General features: G+C 42.9%; 1 protein-coding gene across 2 annotated transcripts; it reads right to left on the bottom strand.

Annotated features, from left to right (window-relative positions):
* Positions 1-735: 735 nt before the first annotated feature.
* On the bottom strand, positions 736-24194 carry ZBTB21 (zinc finger and BTB domain containing 21). 2 transcript variants are annotated; one of them, XM_030806305.1, is made up of 3 exons: positions 24059-24194; positions 6391-8006; positions 736-5787 (listed from the first exon to the last, which is right to left on the bottom strand). In XM_030806305.1, the coding sequence occupies exons 2-3, from the start codon at positions 7991-7993 to the stop codon at positions 4793-4795; spliced, it is 2598 nt and encodes an 865-aa protein (XP_030662165.1). In that variant the 5' UTR covers positions 7994-8006; positions 24059-24194; the 3' UTR covers positions 736-4792. The 2 variants fall into 2 exon arrangements, with proteins under 2 accessions (XP_030662165.1, XP_012357218.1); XM_012501764.2 differs by having other exon boundaries at positions 736-8006.
* Between the last annotated feature and the right edge of the window lie 218 nt (positions 24195-24412).

Here is a 24412-nt window from a genome sequence, read left to right on the forward strand (position 1 = left end):
TATAGAAATATATATCATATATATTAATATATACATGATATATCTAAAATTTGTTCCTGGTACAGTGTGTTCCAGACACTTTGGGCAGAGGCTCCCGAGAAAGGCTAGTTTAGGATATCAGCAAAGGAAAACAGAATCGTCAGAAGCCAAGAAGTGCGAGTCCAAGCAGGTGAGAATCAGCACTGATCAACCCACTGTGGGTCCCTGTACCTTCTAATTCTTCATTTTCCAGTCAGCTTGGTAGCATTAACTTGATTATCTACAGTTCAGCTGTTCACGTTACAGGGAGAGCTAACAAAATTTAAAAGAATGATATACCCCGGTTTTACAGAAAAGCCTCATCAGAATGAAAAAAAAAGCTATGACATTAAATTCTTTAGATTATCAAATAAAACTCGTTTATCAATTGCTATGCAGAAATATCAATGCAGGGTACTTAAAAATGTTCTTTTTCTGCATTTACCCCCCTGCCCCATCAACTTAAAAACTACCAGTTCGAACAGTAAAGGAAAGGGCAGATGAGCAAAGATGGTTGCCTATCTGGTGTATTTGCGGTGCCCAAATAACTAAAGCTTTAATACAACCTTAATTCTATAAGCAACCTGGAACGGGGGAAAATTAAATCTCTCACAGCTATTCACGTTACCCAAATAGGAAGATTTTAACTCTACTTTCATAAATGTAAATGCTACACATGGTTACTATCAAAGTACAGAGCATACCATTGAGACTGACTCAAAGCAAAATACAGTACAAATTTATTGACTCCAATCATTCTTAGTCAACATTTAAGCAAACTGTAGACAATAGAATTGAATACAAATAAGCAATGGATTAACATTAGATAGAAATCCTATTTTACCATGAATTTTCAGTTCCAAAAAGCTTATTCCTAAGTAAAATGGAAAAATGACTTACTCTAAGGCATATGACAAAATATACAGAATTATAAAACCATTCGTTTTTCTTTTAACCATAAGCATATATTCAATGGAAAACTTGAAATAGCCTTGGACTAATGTTCTGAAAATTAGTATTAACCGAGTATAACTGTGTGAAAAATCTGGACAGCATTAACAAATGAAACAGCACTGAATTCTGTTATTTTAAAGATTTACAGTAAAATACTTTGGTTCCCAAAAGACTGTCTCTAAAAGGAATTTTTAAAAACACCTGACATCGTAACTCATTTTTTCTCCTCCAGAATTAAACACCAATTTTGTCTTCTCCCCAGTCACATGGGAATGCCATAAGCTGGAGTACCCACTGAGATGCACTGAAAGAGCATATTAAAAATTACAAAAAATTAAACTTCTTAAAGTGCTAAAACCACAAAAAGCCATAAATGAAAATCTATTTTTTAAAACTTAAAGTTTAGTAGTCAGTGTTAAAGAACACTTTTAAAGAGTATGTGTTAGCATTATTTAAATCAATAATGCATTTCACAATTATTGCAGAAACATCACTGAGACATCATCATAAATTTGTCAAACTGACTTGTAATCCAGTTAGATACAATTTATACAGAAATCTATTTGGAATTATACCTAATTACTTTTTACTAAGAAACTTCAAATAATTTTACTTCCTGAAGTTCCAGATTACAGCTGTATACACACATGCATGCATGTGTGTACAAACCCAATTTGAGACAACAAAGGCCAACTTTAGATCTGTTAATTCTTCCATCTCTCCCTCACCCTGATCAGACAGTTGGCCTTGTAGATGCAGCCACACTGCACCTCCGTGAACAGACATATTTTATTCCTGTTTCACAGCAGCTACTCTCATTAGCACCAGTGGGACTACCTATGGATTCAAACGGTCACTAATTAAGTGCTGGGGCACATTTTTACAGGCAAGGCTATAAACGTTCCATTCCAAACCAGAAAACCAAGAACATCACACATCTCCCCACAAATGCAAAGAACACCACTGTTGAATTGTTAGTTGTATATTCTGGTAAAATTATAAATGCATTCTAACTAGTTTTAAAGGTGAATATTCTACAAATCTTCAAATATTACTGTTAAAATGAACAATATTTGTTACCTCCATTGCTTACTTTGAGTGATAAAAACATGTTTTATGTTACTCCTTCCTTCTCCCACATAAAGAAAACAATTCAATATCAAGTTCTCAGATTAACAAAGAATATATTAAAACATCTTACATTCTTTCCACAACTGCATAAAAAAGCAGGCATCCTGCATACTTACATGGAATAAAGAGCTTTCTACATTTTCAAAATTAATTACAATCCTAAAAGATATTTACATGAATATCTTCACTAGCTAATGAGTTGCAACAATTTAAGACCAACTTGTTTTACACCAAGTATTTGCCTACTGGCTGAGATAAACATTCTTAAAAAACTTTACTGAATAATTAACGTATCTTTCATTATTTTACTTCTTAACATTTAAAATAGTTACATGAGTGGAAGCATATTTTTTTGACCACCAAAATAAACTCTTTCAGCCTAATGCTATTAAAGTACAGTATAAAAAGTAATAGAAAAACCAGAACGGCATTATAAATGTTTTTGGTTCAAAATTTTATTTGAAATCTTATATTCCTTGCTTAGACAAAAATGTGAAGACAAAACACCAGTCATTTTTAAAATCTAACAGATATGCAGAACCTATGTTTAGATCAAAAATATTTTTTTTTTTACTGATTAACAATATTATTTTTAAAAAATCTTCGAAAATGTAGCATAAAGGTTCAAGTCCTGGGATACTGAATTTATAATGCCAAGATACTCTGTATCATGGAATTATCACTGACAGATACTCTAACGGCCATGTAGGTGACGATTACTCAGGGAAACTGTCTTCTTTTGAAGTGACAGCTACCAAGATGGTCAGAGTAAGAAATACCACATTATACACGGAATGAATTCAATGTACAATAATCCATCTTGATGTTTCATGTAAAGCCATATGCTTTAGTTTTATCCTTAAAATGCATAGATTTCTTTAAGAAAACAAAGATGGCAAGAATCAATAACTGCAATTTATTTTCCCTTCTCCATCAAATTTAAGAAATAGGAAGTAACTACTAAAATATTGTGGAAATTTGGAGTTTTTTCAAGTGAAGGAATACAAGGCAAAATTTCATATATAATATCCATAATGTACAAAGTCAATCAGTATTTTATAAAAATGTCTGGCTCAATAAAAAAAAATGAGAATATCTTTCCTAACACTGGTATGGAATGTTGGCAATAAGATTGATGGGTACAGAGTTATTTTCTGCTAGAGCACAAATTTAAAATTATTTGTTAATGACAGTAGTTGGCTTTTAAAAAAATATGAAAGAATACCTTGTAACACAAACTAGAGTCTAAATTGGTATTACTTTCTTAAAAGGATTTTGTAGTTTCATTTTTTTAATACATCTAACTCCCACCCCCAAAAGTAAAAATTTTCCCTTTTGAAACACATTGAACTTTGGATATCCTACTGAAAGGCTTTTAATTACAAATTATACATAGTATTCTTTGAAAAGCCCAAAACCCATGGACCAAAATAAGTAGCTAAAACTGATTTTGGACCACTGATAGTGCTCTAATACCTATTTTTGAAATATTAAGCAATGATGTAGAGAATAGCCTTGCCCATGATTTTAACCACCAGACCCTCAACAAATTCTAACAGAAATTGTCACAAGAGAGAGGCAGGAAAATGTGTATGTCGTATTTATTGTTCTTAGAAAGCATGTTGAAACTGCAGTGAGGTGTTTCTCCTCTGCTCTATCTGGAAGTAAATGGTAATTTAGAATTTTAGATCAGCTGTGCTAACTCTTGAGTGTCTGGGATCTATTTAAATACATGTCCCAACCTTATTTGTTATACTGTTAAAATCAAAATTAGTGCCATATGGTTAGCTTTTTGTCCTAACTACACTCAGATTTTCAATTTGTGACAGCATAAATCAGAGGAAATGAAATTTGTGCAGTCCTTCAAATGCTGGTCTGAATTTAGACTCTGGTGCAGTGTACATGTAACATGATACAGGTTTTTATAACAATGTCTATCACTACTGAAGCCCTTATAAACTGACCGTAGGGGACTTCCATAAATTGTTTTCATTTCCCAGGTCTTCCTTAGAGTTTAACTATCATTTATTATATTGACTGACAGCAAGTTTTTGTTAGTTTATAGAAATCTAAGTGTTACTATTGCTGATTTAAATTTCTCACAATTTTCATACAAAAAGAAGTTTTACATGACCACAAAATACCAAATATTTATTTTTCTCAAGTGTCAGGATAACTTATTAAAGTTGAGATTTATCTTTTATTGCTAAAGTAGTCTAAGATATAAATCAATACTGCAAACTACTCCACTTCTTCCTGATATATTTTGGACTTAAGAACATGGTTAAGATTTAACTAGAACTCAAGTGTCTAAAATAATCAAAAGGAATACTTCGATAGTATTCCACTAATTAATAAAAAACCAAAAACCTCAATTAAATGATTATACTGACACCATGGAATGAGGAACCATGCACACAATCAAGACTAATCCAATTTCAACATTAACGAAATCGAACCATCTTGTTCTTGTAAGGTCCAGAACCACAATATTTTAAAAGGTGTTATTTCTAAAGTTGATTAAGGACATTACTAAGTAATTATCAATTTGTCTCAAACTTAATTTCAAGCGTAACGATCTCCAACCTTTATTATTCTTGTTTAAAAAATATTTTGTTTCTTATGACACATTTCACAATTCAGGTTGAAATCTGGGGACTGCCTCCCATAGGTGAAAAGTGTTGGTCTTTCAATTGTGTGTTTGTTCGTGACTCCAAAGACTAAATGCAGTCTTGAATGTCCTGTGGCAAAGTTTACACATAAACTGTCTTTTAAATGTGATTGCTGAAAGGGGTGGGGCATGGTAAAAAAGGGTGTCTGATTCTTGGGGCACGAACAGTTTTTCTGTGGCTGGAGTTGGGTTTTCAGACAGGCCTGTGGGGCTGTCAGGCTCCAGAGGCTGGATCTTGGGCAGTGGTGGTGGCGGTGGCAGAGGTGGTGGAGAGGGAGAGTTTGTGGGAACAGGGCACACCTCAGATTCCTTATGCGCCGATTCCTCTGAAGCCTGAGACATGTGCGATTGGAAGTGACTCCAGAGTCGAAAATTAGTGCGAAAAGCTTTGTTGCACACGTGACAAATAAATGGTTTCACAGAGCACAGAAGCTCCTGGTGACGCTCCAGCTGCTTGTGCACCGTGAACATCTTCCCACACTTCTCGCAGGGCCACAGGCTGGCTTCTTTGCTAGGACCCGCTTCTTTGGGGGCTGTGCTGGCCTCGGGTGCCTCTTCTTCAGCCTCCTCCACAGGCTCCTCTTTGACTTGGATTTTCAGTTGCTTGGAAAGACTAAGGTCTTCAGGGAGACAAGAGGAATCTTCCGAGTCAAAGTTAACTTGTTCTGAAGAATCACTGAACACGTTGTCGTCTTTTGTGGTGACAATGTGGTTTACTTTATTGGGCTCAGGCTGGGATTGGGGCCTTGAAGAACCAGTCACATCACCATTGTGGTCCAAAACGGGCAAAGAAAAGTGTTCAGTGGGTGCCATGTTGTTCTGATTATGGACTTCAACCTGGTGCCGCCAGATGCTGAAAGAGGACTTGAAGGTGCGCATGCACTCGAGGCAGGTCAGCTTCTTATACTCACACTTGCTCTCGTGTTCTTGCTTCAGCTCGGGCGAGAAAAACCTGAGGCTGCAGTAAGGGCAGACGGCCGCGTTCCGGCACAGCCGCTCGTGGCTTCCTTGCTCTAGGAGAGAAGAGAGCTTAGCATTACAGAGGCGGCACTGGTAAACCTCCTTGTTTTCTACTGGACTTGCAAGAGGAGCATGCTCTTTTGGTTTAGCAACTTTATTTACTCCAAGGGGTTTTTCTCCTGGATGCATTTTTATGTGCTGCTTAAATTGAGAGAGAAAGCGGTACGCTTTTCCGCAGTAAGTACAAATGTAAGCTCCTTTGGCTCGAGATCTCAAGTTCCTCTTGATGACTTGCTGCGCTTGGGAGCTACTCTGCCCCTGAAAACCAGGCTTGCCGCGCCTTAACTTAATGATCAGGGCCTTCTTAATTTCTCTCTCTCTCACTATGTCAATCAGCTTTCTTTGGAATTTTTCATCCAAAACAGCATGTGAACTAGAGGCTGGTGATGGGTTCTTCACTATGCCGTGTTGGGTCTGACAGTGTGTCCACACTTTGAAGTTGGTGTGAAACCTCTTGTGACAGATGTCACAAGCGTAGGGCTTTTCTGGGTTATGGTACATGTTAACATGACGGTGAAGACCTGCTGTTGATCTAAAGATCTTAAGGCAATGTTTGCATTTAAATTTTTTGTTTGGTCTCGTCCCCTCCAACTCACCAAATTCGTCTTTATTCAAATCAGAATCTGGAAAATCTGCATCAAGGAGAGTAGGGCTTGAGCCTTCGTCAAAATTATCTTCTGACACAGGAGACCCATGCTCATTCACCTTTAACTTCTTAAACGGCAATCTTTGGTCCGCTTGGAACCTCCTTTTTGCTGGGAGTCTGCTCATGTCTTTTCGGTCATCTTCTGTTTTCAGAGACAGATCTCTCGTGACCGACGAAGATGAGGCAGCTGTTGTTGCTGCCGCATCTCCCACAGTGACGCGGATGATGTCCGTGGGGTCCGACAGCGGGCTGCTGGGCTCAGTCTTTATGCGCACCTCAGTCACAGGGGAGGCTCCCTCCCTGTCTGTTGACTGAGAAGCACTAAAGGACCTGAGGCGATGCGGTTGTAGCACTTGAGGCCTGTCATCTAGGGCTGTTTTTTCACTACAATCTTTTAAAGATGACTTCTGAGATAAAGCACACAACACATTCCCTGGTGCATCATTGGACACCAAAGATGATCCCTGGGAAGATTTCAAATCTATGGAAGGTGAATAGACAGGAACCTGGCTATCCATCGACAATGACCGTCTGAGGAGACTCTTAACAAGTGGGCCACTCCTGTCAATGCTTTGGTTTCCAGAACCAGATCCACTGGATGGGATCACTAAGCCTAACTTTGAATAGTACAACAAGTTTCTATCTTCACCTTGACCATTTCCTTTGTTAGTTTCTTTTAATAGATAGGGAGTCTCTGATGAGCTACAAAGAGACAAAACAGGTGGCCGTGGTCTCTTCAAAGCCAGCTCTAGAGCTTTTCCTTTCGGAAGCTGACCACTCACACCTGGTTTATCATCCATAGCTTCTCTGTCTTGCAGAGGCTTTGAAGGCAACACTGCATTTCTTTTCACCAAACTGATTCTATTAGGATCATCCAAAGATCCAGAATGCTCAAGAGACTTTGCATATACCACAGAACTATCTTTTGGCCAACTCTTTTCAGTTAATGACAAATTGTGAAGTGGTTCAATTGGTTTTGGGACATGTGGCTTATTGGTATTGGCCTTGACTGCAATGCTAGGAGAGGGCCGGGAAGTATGGCTTACATCAGGTTGATTTTGACTAACAGTTTTTCCTTGTGCTTCGTTTCTACTTTGACAAACAATGACACTTCTCTTTTGAGAACTGTTTTCATCTTCTTCTACAAACACTTTTTTTCTATTAGGACACGTTGGAAAGGGGGCTTGAGGTGTTTTAGAAACGATGTTAGTCAGAAAGGAAATCCCAAGACTATAGCCAAGTTCTTGCACAGCAGCAAGGCTGCTCTTCTCAACAAATAGAGAGGAAGAATAAATGTAGTTTAAAACATTATCAAAAGCATCTGGCTCACAGAAGTCAAGCTGAAATACAGTTTGTGACTCATTTTCCTTATTTGTGAATAAACTCTGAAAGTATTCGCTGCTGGCAGCCAAGACGTTTTTATGAGCTCGGAATTTTTGGTCTCCAACAATCAGCAGCACATCACACAGCTGTCCTTTGAGACGCTCCTCATTCAGGGCACTTAGGAGAGAAATGGCGTGTGCAGGGTTGATGTAATGCAGTAATCCCTCCATGGCTTGAGTTTATCTAAAAGACAAAACGTAAAATTACCACAGATATTGCAGTGAAAAGTTCCCCTGGCTCAAGAGCAGGGAACATCAGCTGTCTTTGCATAGGTACCAATATTCAGCAGATCGTAGGCTGACAGGAGCTCTATGAATGAACAATCTTATTTAAATAATGGTGAAAATGTAAAATAAGTCTCGTGGTTTAAGTAGGTCCTCATTAAAATAGAAGAATTGCAGGAACTATAACATAGGCATTTGTATACCATCAAAAAGGCTGCCAGAACTTGGCAGGTGGATATGGAAGCAATATTTGAAAATAAAGGTTTATTGTTTAGGGTCCTTATCCATTTGATGCTTGGCACTATTCCTTATCAATTCACAAAACAAGTACGAATTATCAAAACCCCTGAAGTCTATAATTCTGAAAGAAAATCAGCTTTATTACTACATATACTTAAACATAATGTGAACTGTTAACAATTGGTTGCAAAGCAGGTCTTGTGAGACCCTTTTTTTTTTTATTTTGAGACAGGGTATCTCTCTGTCACCCAGGCTGGAGTGCAGTGGCACCATGATGGCTCACTGCAGCCTCAACCTCCTGGGCTCAAGTAATCCTCCCACTCAGCCTCCTGAGTAGCTGGGACCACAAGCACATGCCACCTTGCCAGGTGATACAGTTTGGTGGTGTCCCCACCCAAATCTCCTCTTGAATTGTAACTCCCACAATTCCCACATGTTGTGGGAGGGACCCAGTGGGAGGTAACTGAATCACAGGGGTGGGTCTTTCTCGTGCTTTTCTCATGAGAGTAAGCCTCATGAAATCTGATGATTTTATAAACAGGAGTTCCCCTACACAAGTTCTCTCTTCTCTGCTGCCATGTGAGATGTGATTTGCTCCTCCTTGCCTTCCACCATGATTATAAGGCCTCCCCAACCACATGGAACTGTGAGTCCATTGAACTACTTTTTCTTGTAAGTTACCCAGTCTTGGGTATGTCTTTATTAGAAGTGTGAAAATGGACTAATACAGTAAATTGATACCAGTAGAGTGGGGCACTGCTGAAAAGATACCCGAAAATGTGGAAGTGACTTTGGAACTGGGTAATAGGCAGAGGCTGGAACAGTTTTGAGTGGGAAACTTTGGAACTCCCTAGAGACTTGCTGAATGGCTTTGACCATAATGCTGATAATGATATGGACAATGAAATCCAGGCTGAGGTGGTCTCAGATGGAGATGAGGAACTTGTTGGGAACTGAAGCAAAGGTGACTCTTGTTATGTTTTAGCAAAGAGACTGGTGGCATTTTGCCCCTGCTCTAGAAATCTATGGAACTTTTAACTTGAGAGAGATGATTTAGGGTATCTGGCAGAAGGAATTTATAAGCAGCAAAGCATTCAACAGGTGACTCAGGTGCTGTTAGAGGCATTAAGTTTTATAAGGGAAGTAGAGAATAAAAGCTTGGAAAAGTTGCCGCCTGACAGTATGATAGAAAAAATCCCATTTTCTGAGGAGAAATTCAAACTGGCTGCAGGAATTTGCCCAAGTAAGGAGGAGCCGAATGTTAATCACCAAGACAATGGGGAAAATGTCTCCAGGACATGTCAGAGACCTTTGCAGCAGCCCCTCCCATCACAGGCCCAAAGGTCTAGGAGGAAAAAATGGCTTCCTGGGCCAGGCCCAGGGACCCCTTTCTGCGTGCAGCCTAGGAACTTGGTGCCGTGTCCCAGATGCTCTAGCTATGGCTGAAAGGGGCCAAAGTACAGCTTGGGCCATGGCTTCAGATGGTGCATGCTCCAAGCCTTGGCAGCTTCCATGTGGTGTTAAGCCTGCAGGTGTGCAGAAGTAAAGAACTGAGGTTTGGGAACCTCTGCCTAGATTTCAGAGGATGTATGAGAACACCTGTATGTCCAGGAAGAAGTCTGCTGCAGGGCTGCATCCCCTCCATGAGGGGCAGGGCCCTCATGGAGAAACTTCTGCTAGGGCAATGCAGAAGGGAAATGTGGGGTTGAAGCTCCCACACAGAGTCCCCACTGGGGCACTGCCTAGTGGAGCTGTGAGAAGAGGGCCACCATCCTCCAGACTCCAGAATGGTAGATACACCGACAGCTGGGACTGTGTGCCTGCAAAACCCACACTCAATGCCAGCCCATAAAAGCTGCCAGGAGTGGGGGCTATACCCTGCAAAGCCACAGGAGCGGAGCTGCCTAAGACCATGGGAGCCCACCTCTTATATCAGCTTGACCTGGATGTGAGACATGGAGTCAAGGGAGATCATTTTGGAGCTTTGAGATTTGACTGCCCTGCTGAATTCTGGACTTGCATGGGGCCTGTAAGCCTCTTTGTTTTGGCCAATTTCTCCCATTTGGAATGGCTGTAGTTACCCAATGCCTGTACCCCCACTGTATCTGGGAAGTAACTAACTTGTTTTTGACTTTGTAGGCTCATAGGCGGAAGGGACTTGCTTTGTCTCAGACGAGACTTTGGTCTGTGGACTTCTGAGTTAATGCCGAAATTAGTTAAGACTTTGGGGGACACTTGGGAATGCATGACTGGTTTTGAAATGTGAAGACATGAGATTTGCAAGGGGCCTGGGGTGGAATGATACAGTTTGGCTGTGTCCCCAGCAAAATCTCATTTTGAATTGTAGCTCCCACAATTCCCCACATCTGGGAGGGACCCAGTGGGAAGTAACTGAATCATGGGGGCAGGTCTTTCTTATGCTGTTCTTGTGATAGTGAATAAATCTCAGGAGAGCTGATGGTTTTATAAAGAGGAGTTCCCCTGCACAAGTTCTCTCTTCCCTGCCACCATGTGAGATGTGCCCTGCACTCCTTGCCTTCTGCCATGATTACATGGCCTCCCCAGTCAGGTGGAACTGTGAGTCCACTGAACCTCTTTTTCTTTGTTAGTTACCCAGTCTCAGGTATGTCTTTATTAGCATTGTGAAAATGGACTAATTACACCTGGGTAATTTTTTTTATTTTTATTTTTAGAAATGGGGCCTCACTATGTTGCTCAGGCTGGTCTCCAACTCGTAGGCTCAAGAGATCCTCCTGCTTCAGCTTCCCCAAGTGTTGGGATTACAGGCATGAACCACTGAGCTTGGCCAAGAGACCTTTAAAAATAGAAAGAATTTGGAAAGAGAAAAATTATTTGCTAATTACTGATGAAAGTGTTTGCGCCAGGCACAGTGGCTCACGCTTGTAATCCCAGCACTTTGGGAGGCCAAAAGGGGCAGGTCACTTGAGGTCAGGAGTTCGAGACAAGCCTGGCCAACATGGTGAAATTCCATCTCTACTAAAAGTACAAAAATTAGCCGAGGGTGGTGGCATGTGCCTGTAATCCCAGCTACTCAGGAGGCTGAAGCATGACAATCACTTAAGCCTGTTGGAAGTGCAGGTTGTAGTGAGCCAAGATTGCACCACTGCACTCCAGCCTGGGTGACAGAGCAAGACGTCGTCTCAAAAAAAAAAAAAAGATCAAGTGTTGAAGAAAAGAAGAAGTTTGTTTTCTTTCTTATGCTATTTGCCTTGCAATCTCATGAATACTATTTTCTTACCAAATCACATTTTCAACAATAGCACAAAGGAAACTTTAGCCTAGTTCTAAATTTAATTAAAGAGTTTAAACTGAGATTTCACTGAAATGCTCTTCAAATCTAAACATGAGGAGGCCTAGTGGTAGAGTGCAAGCTCTGGTGCCAGACACTTGGGTTGAGATGCCAGCTCCTTGCAGGCTGGCTGATTGTCCTTGGGTATTTCTGTTAGCCTCTCGGTGTGGCAGGTCCCTCACCTGAGACGGGAATGACAACTGTGCCCTCCTCTTGCAGGGTTGCTGCAAAGAATTCCTCTAAAGAAAACTCAACAAATGTGCACTTAACTTTCAGAAATTGCAGGATTAATAGGCATCTAATTCAGCATCAAAGAAACAGGGCAGATTAACCCCACCATACTCTCGATGCAGACAAAGCCATTTCATGCAGAGACAATGCCTGACTCTGTGTATTTGACCCCTTATTTAGGCTTCTGTTCCTCTAACACCTCATCCTTTTCATTTTTTTTTTTTTTCTAGACAGGATCTCGCTCTGTTGCCCAGGCTGGAGTGCAATGGCTCAATCTTGGCTCACTGCAACCTCTGCCTCCTGGGTTCAAGCGATTCTCCTGCCTTAGCCTCCTGAGTAGCTGAGATTACAGGTATGCACCACCACACCCAGCTAATTTTTATATTTTCAGTATAGATGGGGTTTCACCATATTAGCCAGACTGGTCCCGAACTCCTGACCTCACATGATCCGCCTGCCTCAGCCTCCCAAAGTGCTGGGATTACAGGCGTGAGCCCCCACACCTGGCTCATCCCTTTCATTTTATAATGCCGTATTTTCTTTCAAATATTGTTAAGACGTTTATTTTTAAGATTACATGTATCCCAAGTAACTAAGAATATTTGTGACAGTTTTATCTTTCTCTAGCAGGCAAACTGTAGATGAACCAAACTTGACCCCAGCACATTTGTAGGTTCTCTTCTGGCCTTTGCTGGTTACCCCAGCTGCCAGGCTCTTCAGGAAGAGCCCAGAGTCTCCTAGGCTGTCAACCTGGGAGTGGCCACACGCGTTATACAATTCCTTCTGACTCCCTGATAAGATGCGACTCAATTTAACTGACTGAGACACAGGACTTTTCTTCTAGAGATGATGCCTTTAGCCTGTCCACAAACAACTGCTCTGGTCAGACTGTACCAAGTTTCTGTCCATTCCCAACTACCACCCTTTCAAAGTAAATGGTAAATTTTAATTCTTCTTTTTAAAAAATTATTCTATTTGTGACTACTTGATAATTTCCCTCCCTTTTTCTTCCGTTAGTCATTTAAATTTTCCTTAATCCTACTATACTTTCTTTACATCTATTTGTATGAAGAAACCCTTACCATCTTTTACAGCGGTCAGCAGAAAAAGACATAAGCTTATAATGTTACACATATTGACTCAGCTGGGTACTGAGGAGTTTTTAGCACTAATAATTTTTGACAAAGCTAGTTCAGATGTTGCCACAGGGAAAAGCTGTAACACAGAATTAAAGAGACAGAATTAAAGGCTTGGATAGTCTTTGTCAAAAGGGGTTCTTAAACTCAACTTGGTGGTTTAAAACTAGCAATTAAAAAATAAATGACTAGGACAGAGTAGAAAATATCAGAATGCATCAAATGTCATAAGGCTAATTATGAGCTTGAGAAACTTTTGTTTCTATTATATATATGTACATATCCACATAAGCAAGCATGGACTGGATTGAGATGTAAAATGTATTCCTTCCTGTGGGTCAGTCAAAATATTTTGAGAGCCACTGTTCTAGGCTAACCAACCTCTTTGAGCCTCAGTTTACCTCGCCATAAAATAAGGATAATACTAGCAGCTACCACATAATGCTATTGTGGGAACTAAATAAGATAATAATAGTCGCTACCATTTATATAGCACCTAACTGTACAGGAACCTACACTACAAACTGTACCAGAAACTTCTCATATCATTCATTCATCAAAATGGGATCACAGAAGGTGTGAAGGAGGCAAGGGATGAGCCATGGAAATAAATGGAGGAAGAACATCACAACAAAGGGAGAAGCTAAGGCAACAGGAGGGCTGGAGCAGTGTGGGCTGGGAGCCATGCAAGATGACATCTGAGAGGCAATAAGAAGTAAGACTGTCTAGGGCTGGGAGACCTCCAGAAGAACTTTATTTTTTACTATGGATGAAATGGACAGCCATTGAAGATTCTGAGCAGAGGAATGACAAAGACCTGAATTACATTTCCAAAGGATTGCTCTGGCTCTGTTGTTGAGATTAGACAACAGAGGGTAGGTTGGGGGGAAGCTGCGGGCCAGCCTGCAGTCCACTGTAATGACCCGGATGAGAGAGGATGGTGGCTGGGACCAGGGTGGTAGCAACGGAGGTAAAGGCAGAGTCATTAGGATTTCTAGTGGACAGACTACAGGAGAAAACAGAAGGTGTGGAGTTAAGTATTCTGCCAAAATAACTGGAAGGGCATCCTTAGGAGAGATGGGGTTTGACAGAAAAACCAGGAGTTCAGATTTTTTAAAGAATTCAGTTTTGATATCCTACATGTGAGCAGAAACCTGTTCATCAATGTACCCTTTATGAGCCTCCATCTCTGCCTTACTGTCCCTACTTCCTTTCTTGTGCTTCCTGGGATCAGTTCCCAAATAAACATCTACCTCTGAATCCCTGTCTTGGGGTCTACTTTTGGGAGAATCCAAACTAAGACACAAACAGAACTTGAAGCACAGGTAAAGGCTAACCACTTCACATTAAAACCTCCCTTCCAACGGCTTGTCCTGGCCCTTTAGCGTGAAGACTAAACCAAGGGGAGTTTTCTACATCCCTGGACCTGAAGCAAATGGTATTCCACAGACCGTATGCATCCTGTCCCCAAAAAAGCAACATTTGTGTCCCTTTTGTTTAGAAAGGTTTCCTTCTTTATGCATTATTCAAAGTATCATGATCCCTATTTCTGCTCTAAGTCATGCTTCAAATTTCTTGGATCACAGACTTCTATCTTCTTTGGATGAAAACATCTATGAACTAGGGGACAAAAATAAAGTCACTCAAAGTTAAGTTGTAAGAGAAATACTCACTGTCCCTGAAAATTATTGGGGATTTAAAACTTAACTTTCCTATAACCTCCATTTAGAGCCATCACACCTGCCTGAAAAGTGCCTCGAGATGTCCAAATTCCTGATACACAAGTGCAGAATAACTTTATTTATTTTCCATTCCGTTCAGTAGAACAGTAACTAGGTACTTAACAGCTAAAATTTGGGTGTTTATTCTGTCACATACACAAAAGCAAACACTTTTTATATATTAACTCAATATTTACATCAACCATAGGAGGTAGGTACTATTATCATCCCCATTTTACAGATGAGAAAACTGAGGCACAGAAGGTCAAGTAACATGCTCAACGTCATAGAGATAAGTAGCAGAGCAGGATTCACATCAGCTGGCTTGGATCCAGAGGCTAAGCTCTTAACCCCTACACGACACTGCCTCTAGTTTCCTCTTCCAATTCTTGTATCATCTTCTGAACTAGACAGTGTCATCAATCCTTTTTACAAATGAGACAACTGAGGCATTGAGAGGTCAAGTCATTTGCCTAAGGTCACCCAGACAGTTATAGACTTATGGCTAGCATCTGTCTAGTGTGTGCTAGAACCCTTCCAGACATGGAAGATATCAATTTAACAAGTATGGCCCTGCCTCATGGAGCTTAAGGTCTTGCGCAGGAAGAGGACAGGTCAATTCATCAGCCTAGTCCAGTATGCTGAGCAGCAGATAGGATGTTTGCAGAGGTAGAGACGCAGTATGGATGACAGGCATCACAGCCAGGTGAGATGGAGGCCAGGAAGGGCGTTCTACGAAGAAAGTTTTATAGGGAATGCCGGGAAAGGATAGGAAGGATGAAGGACATTTCAACGGACGAGTATTTATTTTCCATTCCATTCAGTAGAACAGTAACTAGGTACTCAATAACAGCTATAATTCGGGTGCTTATTCTGCCACATACACAAAAGTAAACACTTTTAATGTATTAACTCGATATTGACGTCAACCCTAGGAGTTAGGTATTATTATTATCTCCATTCTACAGATGAGAAAACTGAGGCACAGAGGGTTAAGTAACATTCTCAGTGTCAGACAGATAATAAGTAGCAAGGCAGGATTCACATCAGCTGGCTGGGCTGCAGTACATGCAACACTACAGAGACAAGACAGAGCAGGAGGAATCCAAGGGAACCACAGGTGGCTTTGTCTGGTGAAAGGTAAAGGTACACATAGGGGAGGAAATGCCCATGAGGCTGGAGGAAGAGGGAGGCATGAGCGTCTTGGGGGCTAAAATATGTCATCTGAGGATCTTGCACAGGAAAGCAACATTGTCCATTCTCCCCAATACCCCAGGATCTAGAGACTCTAGATGTCTAGATAGGAGAGAGGGGTGTCTAGATAGGAGAGAGGGGTAGCTGGGAGATGCAGATCCCTCACCTTCACATTAAGGCCCTTGCTTTTTTTACATTTTAATCCAATTATTAAGCTTTGAAAACAATGTACGCTTTCCTAGTCTGGCTGCAAACAGACAATTAACTATTGAATTTTTGTGTTTTAATGACAGTATATTTGAGCTTAACAATTACCTAAAAATATAAAACGCTCCATCCATTAAGAATGTAAGTAAAAAGGGGGAAAATCACAACCGCTGACGATCACGAGATAATCCAGCAAGACTGTTTGTGGCTGGTGGCTGTGTAGACCGAATCCTCAAAAACTTTATTTCTCTGCTCTTCTGCTGTCAGATAAGGCGAGCTTCGTTGCCAGGTGTACTTTCTCCTCAGTGTATTTTTCAGATCTAGATCGGTAAGTTTGCCGGCACATCACTCCAAATTTCCATGCAGGTTTTCATTATGAGTAATCAGGGCCTCCGACTTACAGAAGCAGTGCATCTTACACATAAACACACACTGCTGCCACCACCGTCTACCCCCCTCCTTTCCACGGCTCATCTCCACCTGACTCATCACAGCAGAAGTTCTGCCACTTCAGTCATGGCGGAAAAACCTTGGAGCTCTTAAAAGACAAGTGGGTGAAATTTGGAGAAAAGGTCTATTTATGAGCAACAGAAAAAACTAAGAGGAAAACCCCCCAGGAAAACCAGTTTCTGAAATAGGGCCGGCTTGCTTGCCACTTTGATCCTTGCACGCAAACAGCTTCCCAAAGCCTGCCTCATTGTTTCTACTTCATGTCTTCTGAAATTTCAAAATGAGAGAATCTTTATGGTTAACAATTCACAGAGGACCTTACAGTTCCATGGAAAAGCCTTTCAAATCAGTCTACTTCTCTCAAACCCTGGCTCTGCCACCTATTAGGCATGTAACCTTCTAAAGATGACTCAACCTTTCTGACTAGTTTCCTTACCTGTTAAACATGGCTAACACTACCCACCACATAGGATTTTTATGAAGGACAGAAGAGGCAACAGGTTTGAAAGCCCCAGTACGTTCAGCACTTCCCATGTGGCACATGCACATCTTCCTTCCTTCTCCTCTTCCCCTCACAGATGCTTGTGTGGGCCTGCTACCCACCACGCATACAAGAGGTGCTGGTGATGGGGAGATGAGTAACTGGCCTGCTTCTTGTTCTCCTGTAGCTCACATTTCCGTGGTAGGACAGATAATAATAAAGGATGTGAAGAATGCTATGGGGATACTGATTCCAGGAAGCAATTAATTTTGCCAGGGCGTAGGAGGGTGGATGAGTGAATAGTGGGAACTATTCACTATTAACTATGAGTGAACAGTCCTAAGGCAGGCTTGGGACTCATCACTCCTTTGACAATTATAATACAAGCTGAGTATCTCTAGTCCAAAAACCCAAAACTACTTTCTGAGCAACGACATGATGCACAAAGGAAAGGCTCATTAGAGCATTTTGGACTTTTGAATTAGGGATGCTGAACCACTGGGTATAATGCGAATATTTCAAAATCCCAAACAATCTGAAATCTGAAACACTTCTGGTCCCAAGCATTTCAGATAAGGGATAGTCAACCTGTAATACTAAAGGTTCCATTCTTTACATTTCTACTACAGACACTTTTCAGAAATGCTCATCTGGCCTTGCTGGGGCTTAAAACCTTCCAAGGGCTTGCCCTGGCCTCAACTTTCAATTCCCTGGAATGGCTACAAAACCCTTCAGAACTGGATTCCAGAAGATTATTTCATACCATCACTTCAAATTCCTCAGGTAATAAATGCTAAGGGGGTGGGGGACTCATATCTCACCTTTTTTTTTTTTTTTTTTTTTTTTGAGGAGTCTCACTCTGTCACCCAGGCTGGAGTGCAGTGGCACGATCTTGGCTCACTGCAACCTCCGCCTCCTGGGTTCAGGCAATTCTCCTGTCTCAGCCTCCCAAGTAGCTGGGACTACAGGCGCCAGCCACCAGGACTGGCTAAGTTTTGTATTTTTAGTAGAAACGGGGTTTCACCATATTGGTCAGGCTGGTCTCGAACTCCTGACCTCAGGCGATCTGCCCACCTCGGTCTCCCAAAGTGCTGGGATTACAGGCCAGCCACCTGTAAGATATGAGCCACCGCGCCCAGCCTCGTATCTTAACATAAATTAATTCAATGCAAATACTTTCCTCTTTATAGAGTGTTAAATCAGTTGTATGGAATTAAGATTTGTGAGGGAGAGGGAAGGTAGGCAATTTCGAATATAGAGCATCTAGTGATAGAAGCAGAAGAAAGCAAAGCACGAGTTGGCACTCAGAAGGGTACCAGGGGGTGAGTGAGGGGTTGAGAAAGAGAGATGGAAAGGGATCAAAATAATCTCACCTACTTGGGCTAGTGTCATAGCTAAGGTACATTATAAATTAAGTTGGCTCCCAGACTAGCCACAAAACTGCTACTACCAGTTCTACAGGAAAATGGCTCTTTACATCCAGCATCAACCTAGATTTCAACTCTGGGAACATGGGTCCTTTGGAATGTTGGGGATTGCTTCTATAGTCCTAACAATCATGATACTAGAAAAAAGAGGGAATGCATGTAACACAAGGCAAACACCTAGTTAAAACAACAAAGCATCTACATTTGACTTTGGAACATAAACACACACACACAGACTGCTTATCCCCAAACCCTCATCTCAGGATTTAGCCATAACACCTACCATTGGATTTTACTATTCGATGGTGATAGGAAGTTGCCTCTGAGTTTCAGTCTTATCATCACTCACTTGGTGACAATGCAAATATCCTCAGATTTCAAACCTAGACTAGCTTATCCAATCCTTCAAGAGGAGTCATGTTACCATCTTGTATTCCATTTCACCACACTTTCAGTCTCTACCAAGGGGGTTTGATTTTGGTTTGATGGTTTGTTCTCGGCCACATTCAGGAGAATGATCCTACTCTAACATAGTTCAAGCTCCTTTGCACCTTAGCAGAGCAGACTCTGGTCACAGCCTTTGCTGTTTTCTTCCAGCAACTACACAGCCATTCCACCTCCTGTTAACAGCCCCATGATTTTGCTATAGAAGAACTGCTCTTGTCCCACTGTGTGCTACAGCCTGATGTGCTCCTCTCCCCTACCTGTGGGGCTAACCATACAACCAAAGCCAAACCAGTCAGAAACTTTGTCCTTGGAATATGAATCCTGAGAAGAATGACAAAGGCAATAAATAAATGAAGCTGACTTATCTCAGCGGAGGCCTGAAAATGCAACCTTGCTAGTGCCTGCTACATAGATTCCTGGAGTTAGCTTGGTTTTTGTCCTTCTTCCTGGCCCAGTTTTTTAGCTTTTCTTTTAAGTCCAAGAGCAACCCTGTATCTTTACAATAAACTACTTTTTCCATTCAAGCCAGACAGTTTCTGTTCTTGTTTTTAAAGAACCCTAATATATTTCCACGTGGTATTCACTGTTCCTGTCATGCCTTCTAAACCCATCCTAATACAGCTTCTAGACTGAGCTTCTTAGAACAAACCTTTGATCGTTCACCCAACATACACATTAAATATTCCTATTATTAATTCAACTTATTTACTGAATTCCAATCTTGTACAAGGCATGGTTAGATTTATCTGAAATATAGGGGTGCACCAAACAGACAAGACCCCCACTTTCTAGTGAGATTGAAATCAGATGCTAAGGAAACAAATAAAAAAGATAACCTCAGATTCTGCTAAGTGTTATGGTGGAAATAAATAAGGTGCTATCGCTGGATGCAGTGCCTAAAGAGGATGGTCAGAAAATACCTTGATGGAATATTTCAGCTGAGACCTAAGATCTGAATGAAGAGAACCACTTTGATCCTGTTTAAAAATAAAATAATAAAAACAGTTGTTCTCCATTAGGCTAAAATTTTTAAAACAATGACTAAAGGGCTCTATAAAATCTGGTTTCAAATGACTTTTAAAATTTTCTTAGCCGGGCGTGGTGGCTCATGCCTGTAATCCCAGCACTTTGGGAAGCCAAGGCGGGTGGATCACCTGAGGTCAGGAGTTCAAAACCAGCCTGGCCAACATGGTAAAACCCTGTCTCTACTAAAAATATGAAAATTAGCTGGGTGTGATGACAGGTGCCTGTAATCCCAGCTTCGAGAGGCTGAGGCAGGAGAATCACTTGAACCTGGGAGGTGAAGGATACAGTGAGCTAAGATCGTGCCACTGCACTCCAGTCACCAGTGGGTGACAGCTGAGCCAGAGCGAAACTCCGTCTCAAAAAAAAAAAAAAATTTTTTTTTCTTTCCCTTAGTTATTCCCTAGTGATACCTTCCTGCTCCAGATACTCTATCTCTGAGACCTAACTTGCACATCTGACTTCTTCCACTCCCCAATCTGGAAAGTCCTAGAACTTACCTAAACCCCTCCTCAGCACACTACTCAGAACACTAATCACCTTTCAAAGCTCAGGTCAAGTTCCAGCTCCTCCATAAAATCTTCCATTATGGGTTGAATTGTGTCCCCACTCTTCCCTCCCAAATTTATATGATAAAGACTTAGCCTCCAGTACCTGGAGAACGTAATCATACTTGGAAACATGGTCTCTAAGAGGTAATTAAGTTAAAATGAGGGCTTTAGGGTGACCCCTAAACTGATGTAACTGGTGTTCTTACAGGACAGGAAGATTAGCAAAAAGACACGAACAGAGGAAGCACCAAGTAGGGACAAGAAGATGCCATCTACAAGCCAAAGAGAAGCCTCAGAAGAAGCCAACTCTGCTGACACCTTCATCTTGGGACTTCCAGCTTCCAGAACTGTGGGAAAAGAAATCTGTTAAGTCATCCAGTCTGCAGTACTTTGTTACAGCAGTCCAAGCAAATGAACATATCTTCCTTGACTACTTCTGCTTATAATGTGCAAATACCTCAACTTCAGCACCATTTACATGTTTATTCACTGCCTTTATTGTCAGTCATTTGTGTCTCCCCGAGGACTGAAAGCTATTTAAAGACTGATCATCTATTTAATATCTTTTGGCATTCTTATCAACGCTCAACGTGTTATCTTCCACAACAATAAAGATTTGATTTTTCTGTACTCTTCACTCCAATTAAATGCAGGAGTGAAAATTATGGCTGTTAGTTGTTTTGCTGAAGTAAAGCATATTACATCACTGCCCCGCTTTAGAGTACTGTACTGATTTTTCTATTCCTAAAGAAAATCCAAACTATAGACTGGCATACAAGACTTTTCATACTTTGGTTACAATTCATCTCTCCACCCTTATTGGACACTCCTTACCATCTACTCTACAAACTTGCACATACAGCTTCTGCCACCCAAAATCTCTCTCTCTTCCCTCTCCTTTACTTGCCTAAATCTATCGAAAGATCCAGTTGAAATGTCACTGACTCTACAAAGCTTTTGTAATTTGCCCCTAGCCAGCAGCTGAGTCATCTAAACTACAATACTTCATCTCTCTGTAATAACACCACAACTTCTTCAATTGATCTGCTTTTACATGTGTCTCCCTCAAGGGACTCCCTAAAGAAAAGAACCCTTGTTTGCATGCACGTATCCCTGATGCCCGGCACAAGGCCTGGCAAGCTAGGTACTGGGCAAAGAGAGAAATCATCAAACTTGAGGCTCAAGACCTGGACTGGCTCACCTTTATTTCTCCAGCATCCGTTACAGAGCCCCAACACGTGGCAGTATTCTTTGCTTTTTCTATTAGACCTTGTGACTTTAATCACTGCTGACGATGATTCCCAAATTTGTATCTCTGCTTAGACTCTTGAGGCTCCAGCCTCTCAGGTACCTACTGAACGGTTCCATCACAGTATATCCTCAGGTCCAGCATGGTACTTAAACTCCATACCTCTTGTCCCTGCTCCCACATCTGCTTGTCCTCACATATTCCCGATTTACTTTGGTGTGTTGCCAGTCCCTAAAATCTCTTCTCTTTCCCTTATAGCCTATCACTGTGACCTGGTCAAACCAAGCTCTTAAATAGCTTATAATCTGCTCTCTCTACTTCCATTGGCTTTGGGGACAACTAAAATTGTCCCTTCGGCTGGGTGCAGTGGCTCATGCCTGCAATCAAAGCACTTTGGGAGGCCAAGTGGGGTGGATCATGAGGTCAGGAGATCTCAAGACCAACCTGGCCAACAGGGTGAAACCCCGTCTCTACTTAAAAAAAAAAAAAAAAAAAAAATTAGCTGGGCGATGTGGCGGATGCCTGTAATCCCGCCTACTCAGGAGGCTGAGGCAGGAGAATCGCTTGAACCCGGGAGGCGGAGGTTGCAGTGAGCCGAGATCACGCCATTGTACTCCAGCCTGGGGCAACAAGAGTGAAACTCCGTCAAAAAAAAAAAAAAAAAAGAGAAAAGAAAAAATTGTCCCTTTAATTATCTCATTTCCATCGAGAGACCTTCTTAATAACTTAACCCCAGTTTTGTTATTTACAATTTTTCCTTACCAGTGTACACATCTAATATTCAACAGTGTAAGTTCCTCGAGGGCAGGGATTATATCTTCTTCAACATCTATTTCAACAGAATGAAGCACATTATACTTTCAATAGTGTTAAAAAGGAAAAATAAACAAAAAGTTACTTTTAGGTAAACCAGCACTACAAATTTTGACTTTCTTTTTAACATCAATATTTAGGGGTGCTTAAATTTAAACTTAATGACTACTAGTCCTTAGAGATCATGATTTACTCCAAGTACAAGAGGAAAGCTTTAAAAGATAATTTTCCATGAGAAATCTTTCTAAAATGGATTAACCCACTTTCTTGTCTTCTTAAACAAGGTATGAGGACCATAATGTAAGCTGCTTAATTGAGGACTCAGGGTCATCGTGTGAACAATCGCTGGACTATTTTGTAATACACGCGTGCCCTCGGAGGCTCGGTGCCAGGGCTGTGAGCACTTGCACGAAAGGAAAAACCCCAGGCCGTGTGAAGTCTAACTTTCCCCGTCCTCTCGGTCAGGCAATCCCACCGGGATACCTGTCTAAAAACATCCCGCCTCCGAACACGCGCTCTTGCAGAATTCTCCTGAACCGCAGAGCCCTCGTGGCTGGGACCGCATAGCAACCGGGGGCAGAGTGCGAGCCCCCAGGGGTGTGCCAGGATGGAAAAGCAAGAGCCGCTGAGGATGGACTACGGGGCGTGTTCCCGAAAAGCCGGGAAGAGATGTGGCGGGGCTGCCGCGGGCGTCTCTAAGGCCGGCACGGGCGGCGTCTTGACTCCCTGCCCCTCCAGCCGCAGACCTCGGACGGGGGCAAGGGGGCTCCTCCAGCGGGGAGACGGTCGCCGGCCGAGCAGCAGAGCTCCCGGCCAGCGGAGGGTGCTGTGCTCTTGCGGGACCGCCGGGAAGTCCCAGACAAGGTCTGCAGGGGCTCTGGAGGGAAAGAAACGCGCTGCGAGGTCCAGGCGTCCGTGGGAGGGGCCGGGGGCGGGGAGGGAGCGTCCGGCGGACAACGAGCGGTCACGCTCCGGCCACCGGGCCGAGGACGGGGCGGCGGGGCTGGGTCCCGGACCGTGAAGGGAGCGGCGGGTCGCGGCAGGTGCGGGGTCCCCAAGGCCGCCGGCCGGCTTCCGCGCGCACACCGCGGCCCGGGCCGCCGGCCCCCAACCCCTGCCCGGAACGGGAGAACGCGCCCTTCTCCACGAGGCGTTTCAACCGCTACGCGCGCGCCGCGCGCGCCTGGGCCAGGCGTGTCCCCTACCCCAGGGGCAGCTCGGCCAGGGTGAGAAGTGAAGCCCGTGAGGGAATGGAGCATGCGCATTCGCGAGGGCGAGGCCAAGTGTGGGCAGGGAGCGTGCGCAGTGTGAAGGTACAATCGGCTACGTGGGAACTCGGGGCATGCTCGGTGAGCGCCCAGGCCCCGCGCACGCGCAGGAGCGCTCGGAGCCCGCAACCCGCTGGTGGAGAAAAAAGAGGAGAGAAATCACCTCAGAGTTACGTCAGGAAAGGCCGCGTTTTGCGGGGAGGCTGTAGCCTCCCAGGGGGCCCCGCAGTTCTCCTAGAGCGAGGGGCGTGACAGTTACTCACCGGTCTTCAGTCTCGAGGCAGACGCCGGGCCCCTTTCCGCTCACACTCGGCTCGCGCGCGCCGCAGCCGCCGCTGCCGCTGTGATTCCATCCATCTTGAATTTGACGTCATCCCACACCAGGGATGAGGTCATCGCAGGCATCGCTCGTCACGTGCGCGGCACTCTGATTGGGCGCCGGGCGCCGGAGGGCGGGGCTAGGGGGGCTCGCTGCGCAGGGGGACGGGGGAGGGCGGGCCTGCCAGGAGCCGCGCGCCGAACGGACGCCGCCGCGCTGCAAGCCCGCGCCCTGGGTCCCCGAGGGGAGCCTGCGGCGGCCCTTAGTGGAGGCGGCCGGGCTGGGGGCCACGGCGAGG

The sequence above is a fragment of the Nomascus leucogenys genome, chromosome 25, assembly GCF_006542625.1.
Source record: "Nomascus leucogenys isolate Asia chromosome 25, Asia_NLE_v1, whole genome shotgun sequence".
NCBI lineage: Eukaryota > Metazoa > Chordata > Mammalia > Primates > Hylobatidae > Nomascus > Nomascus leucogenys.

Excerpts from the sequence above, each read along its gene's own strand:
- ZBTB21 (XM_012501764.2), bottom strand. The coding sequence starts at position 7,993 with ATGGAGGGATTACTGCATTACATCAACCCTGCACACGCCATTTCTCTC.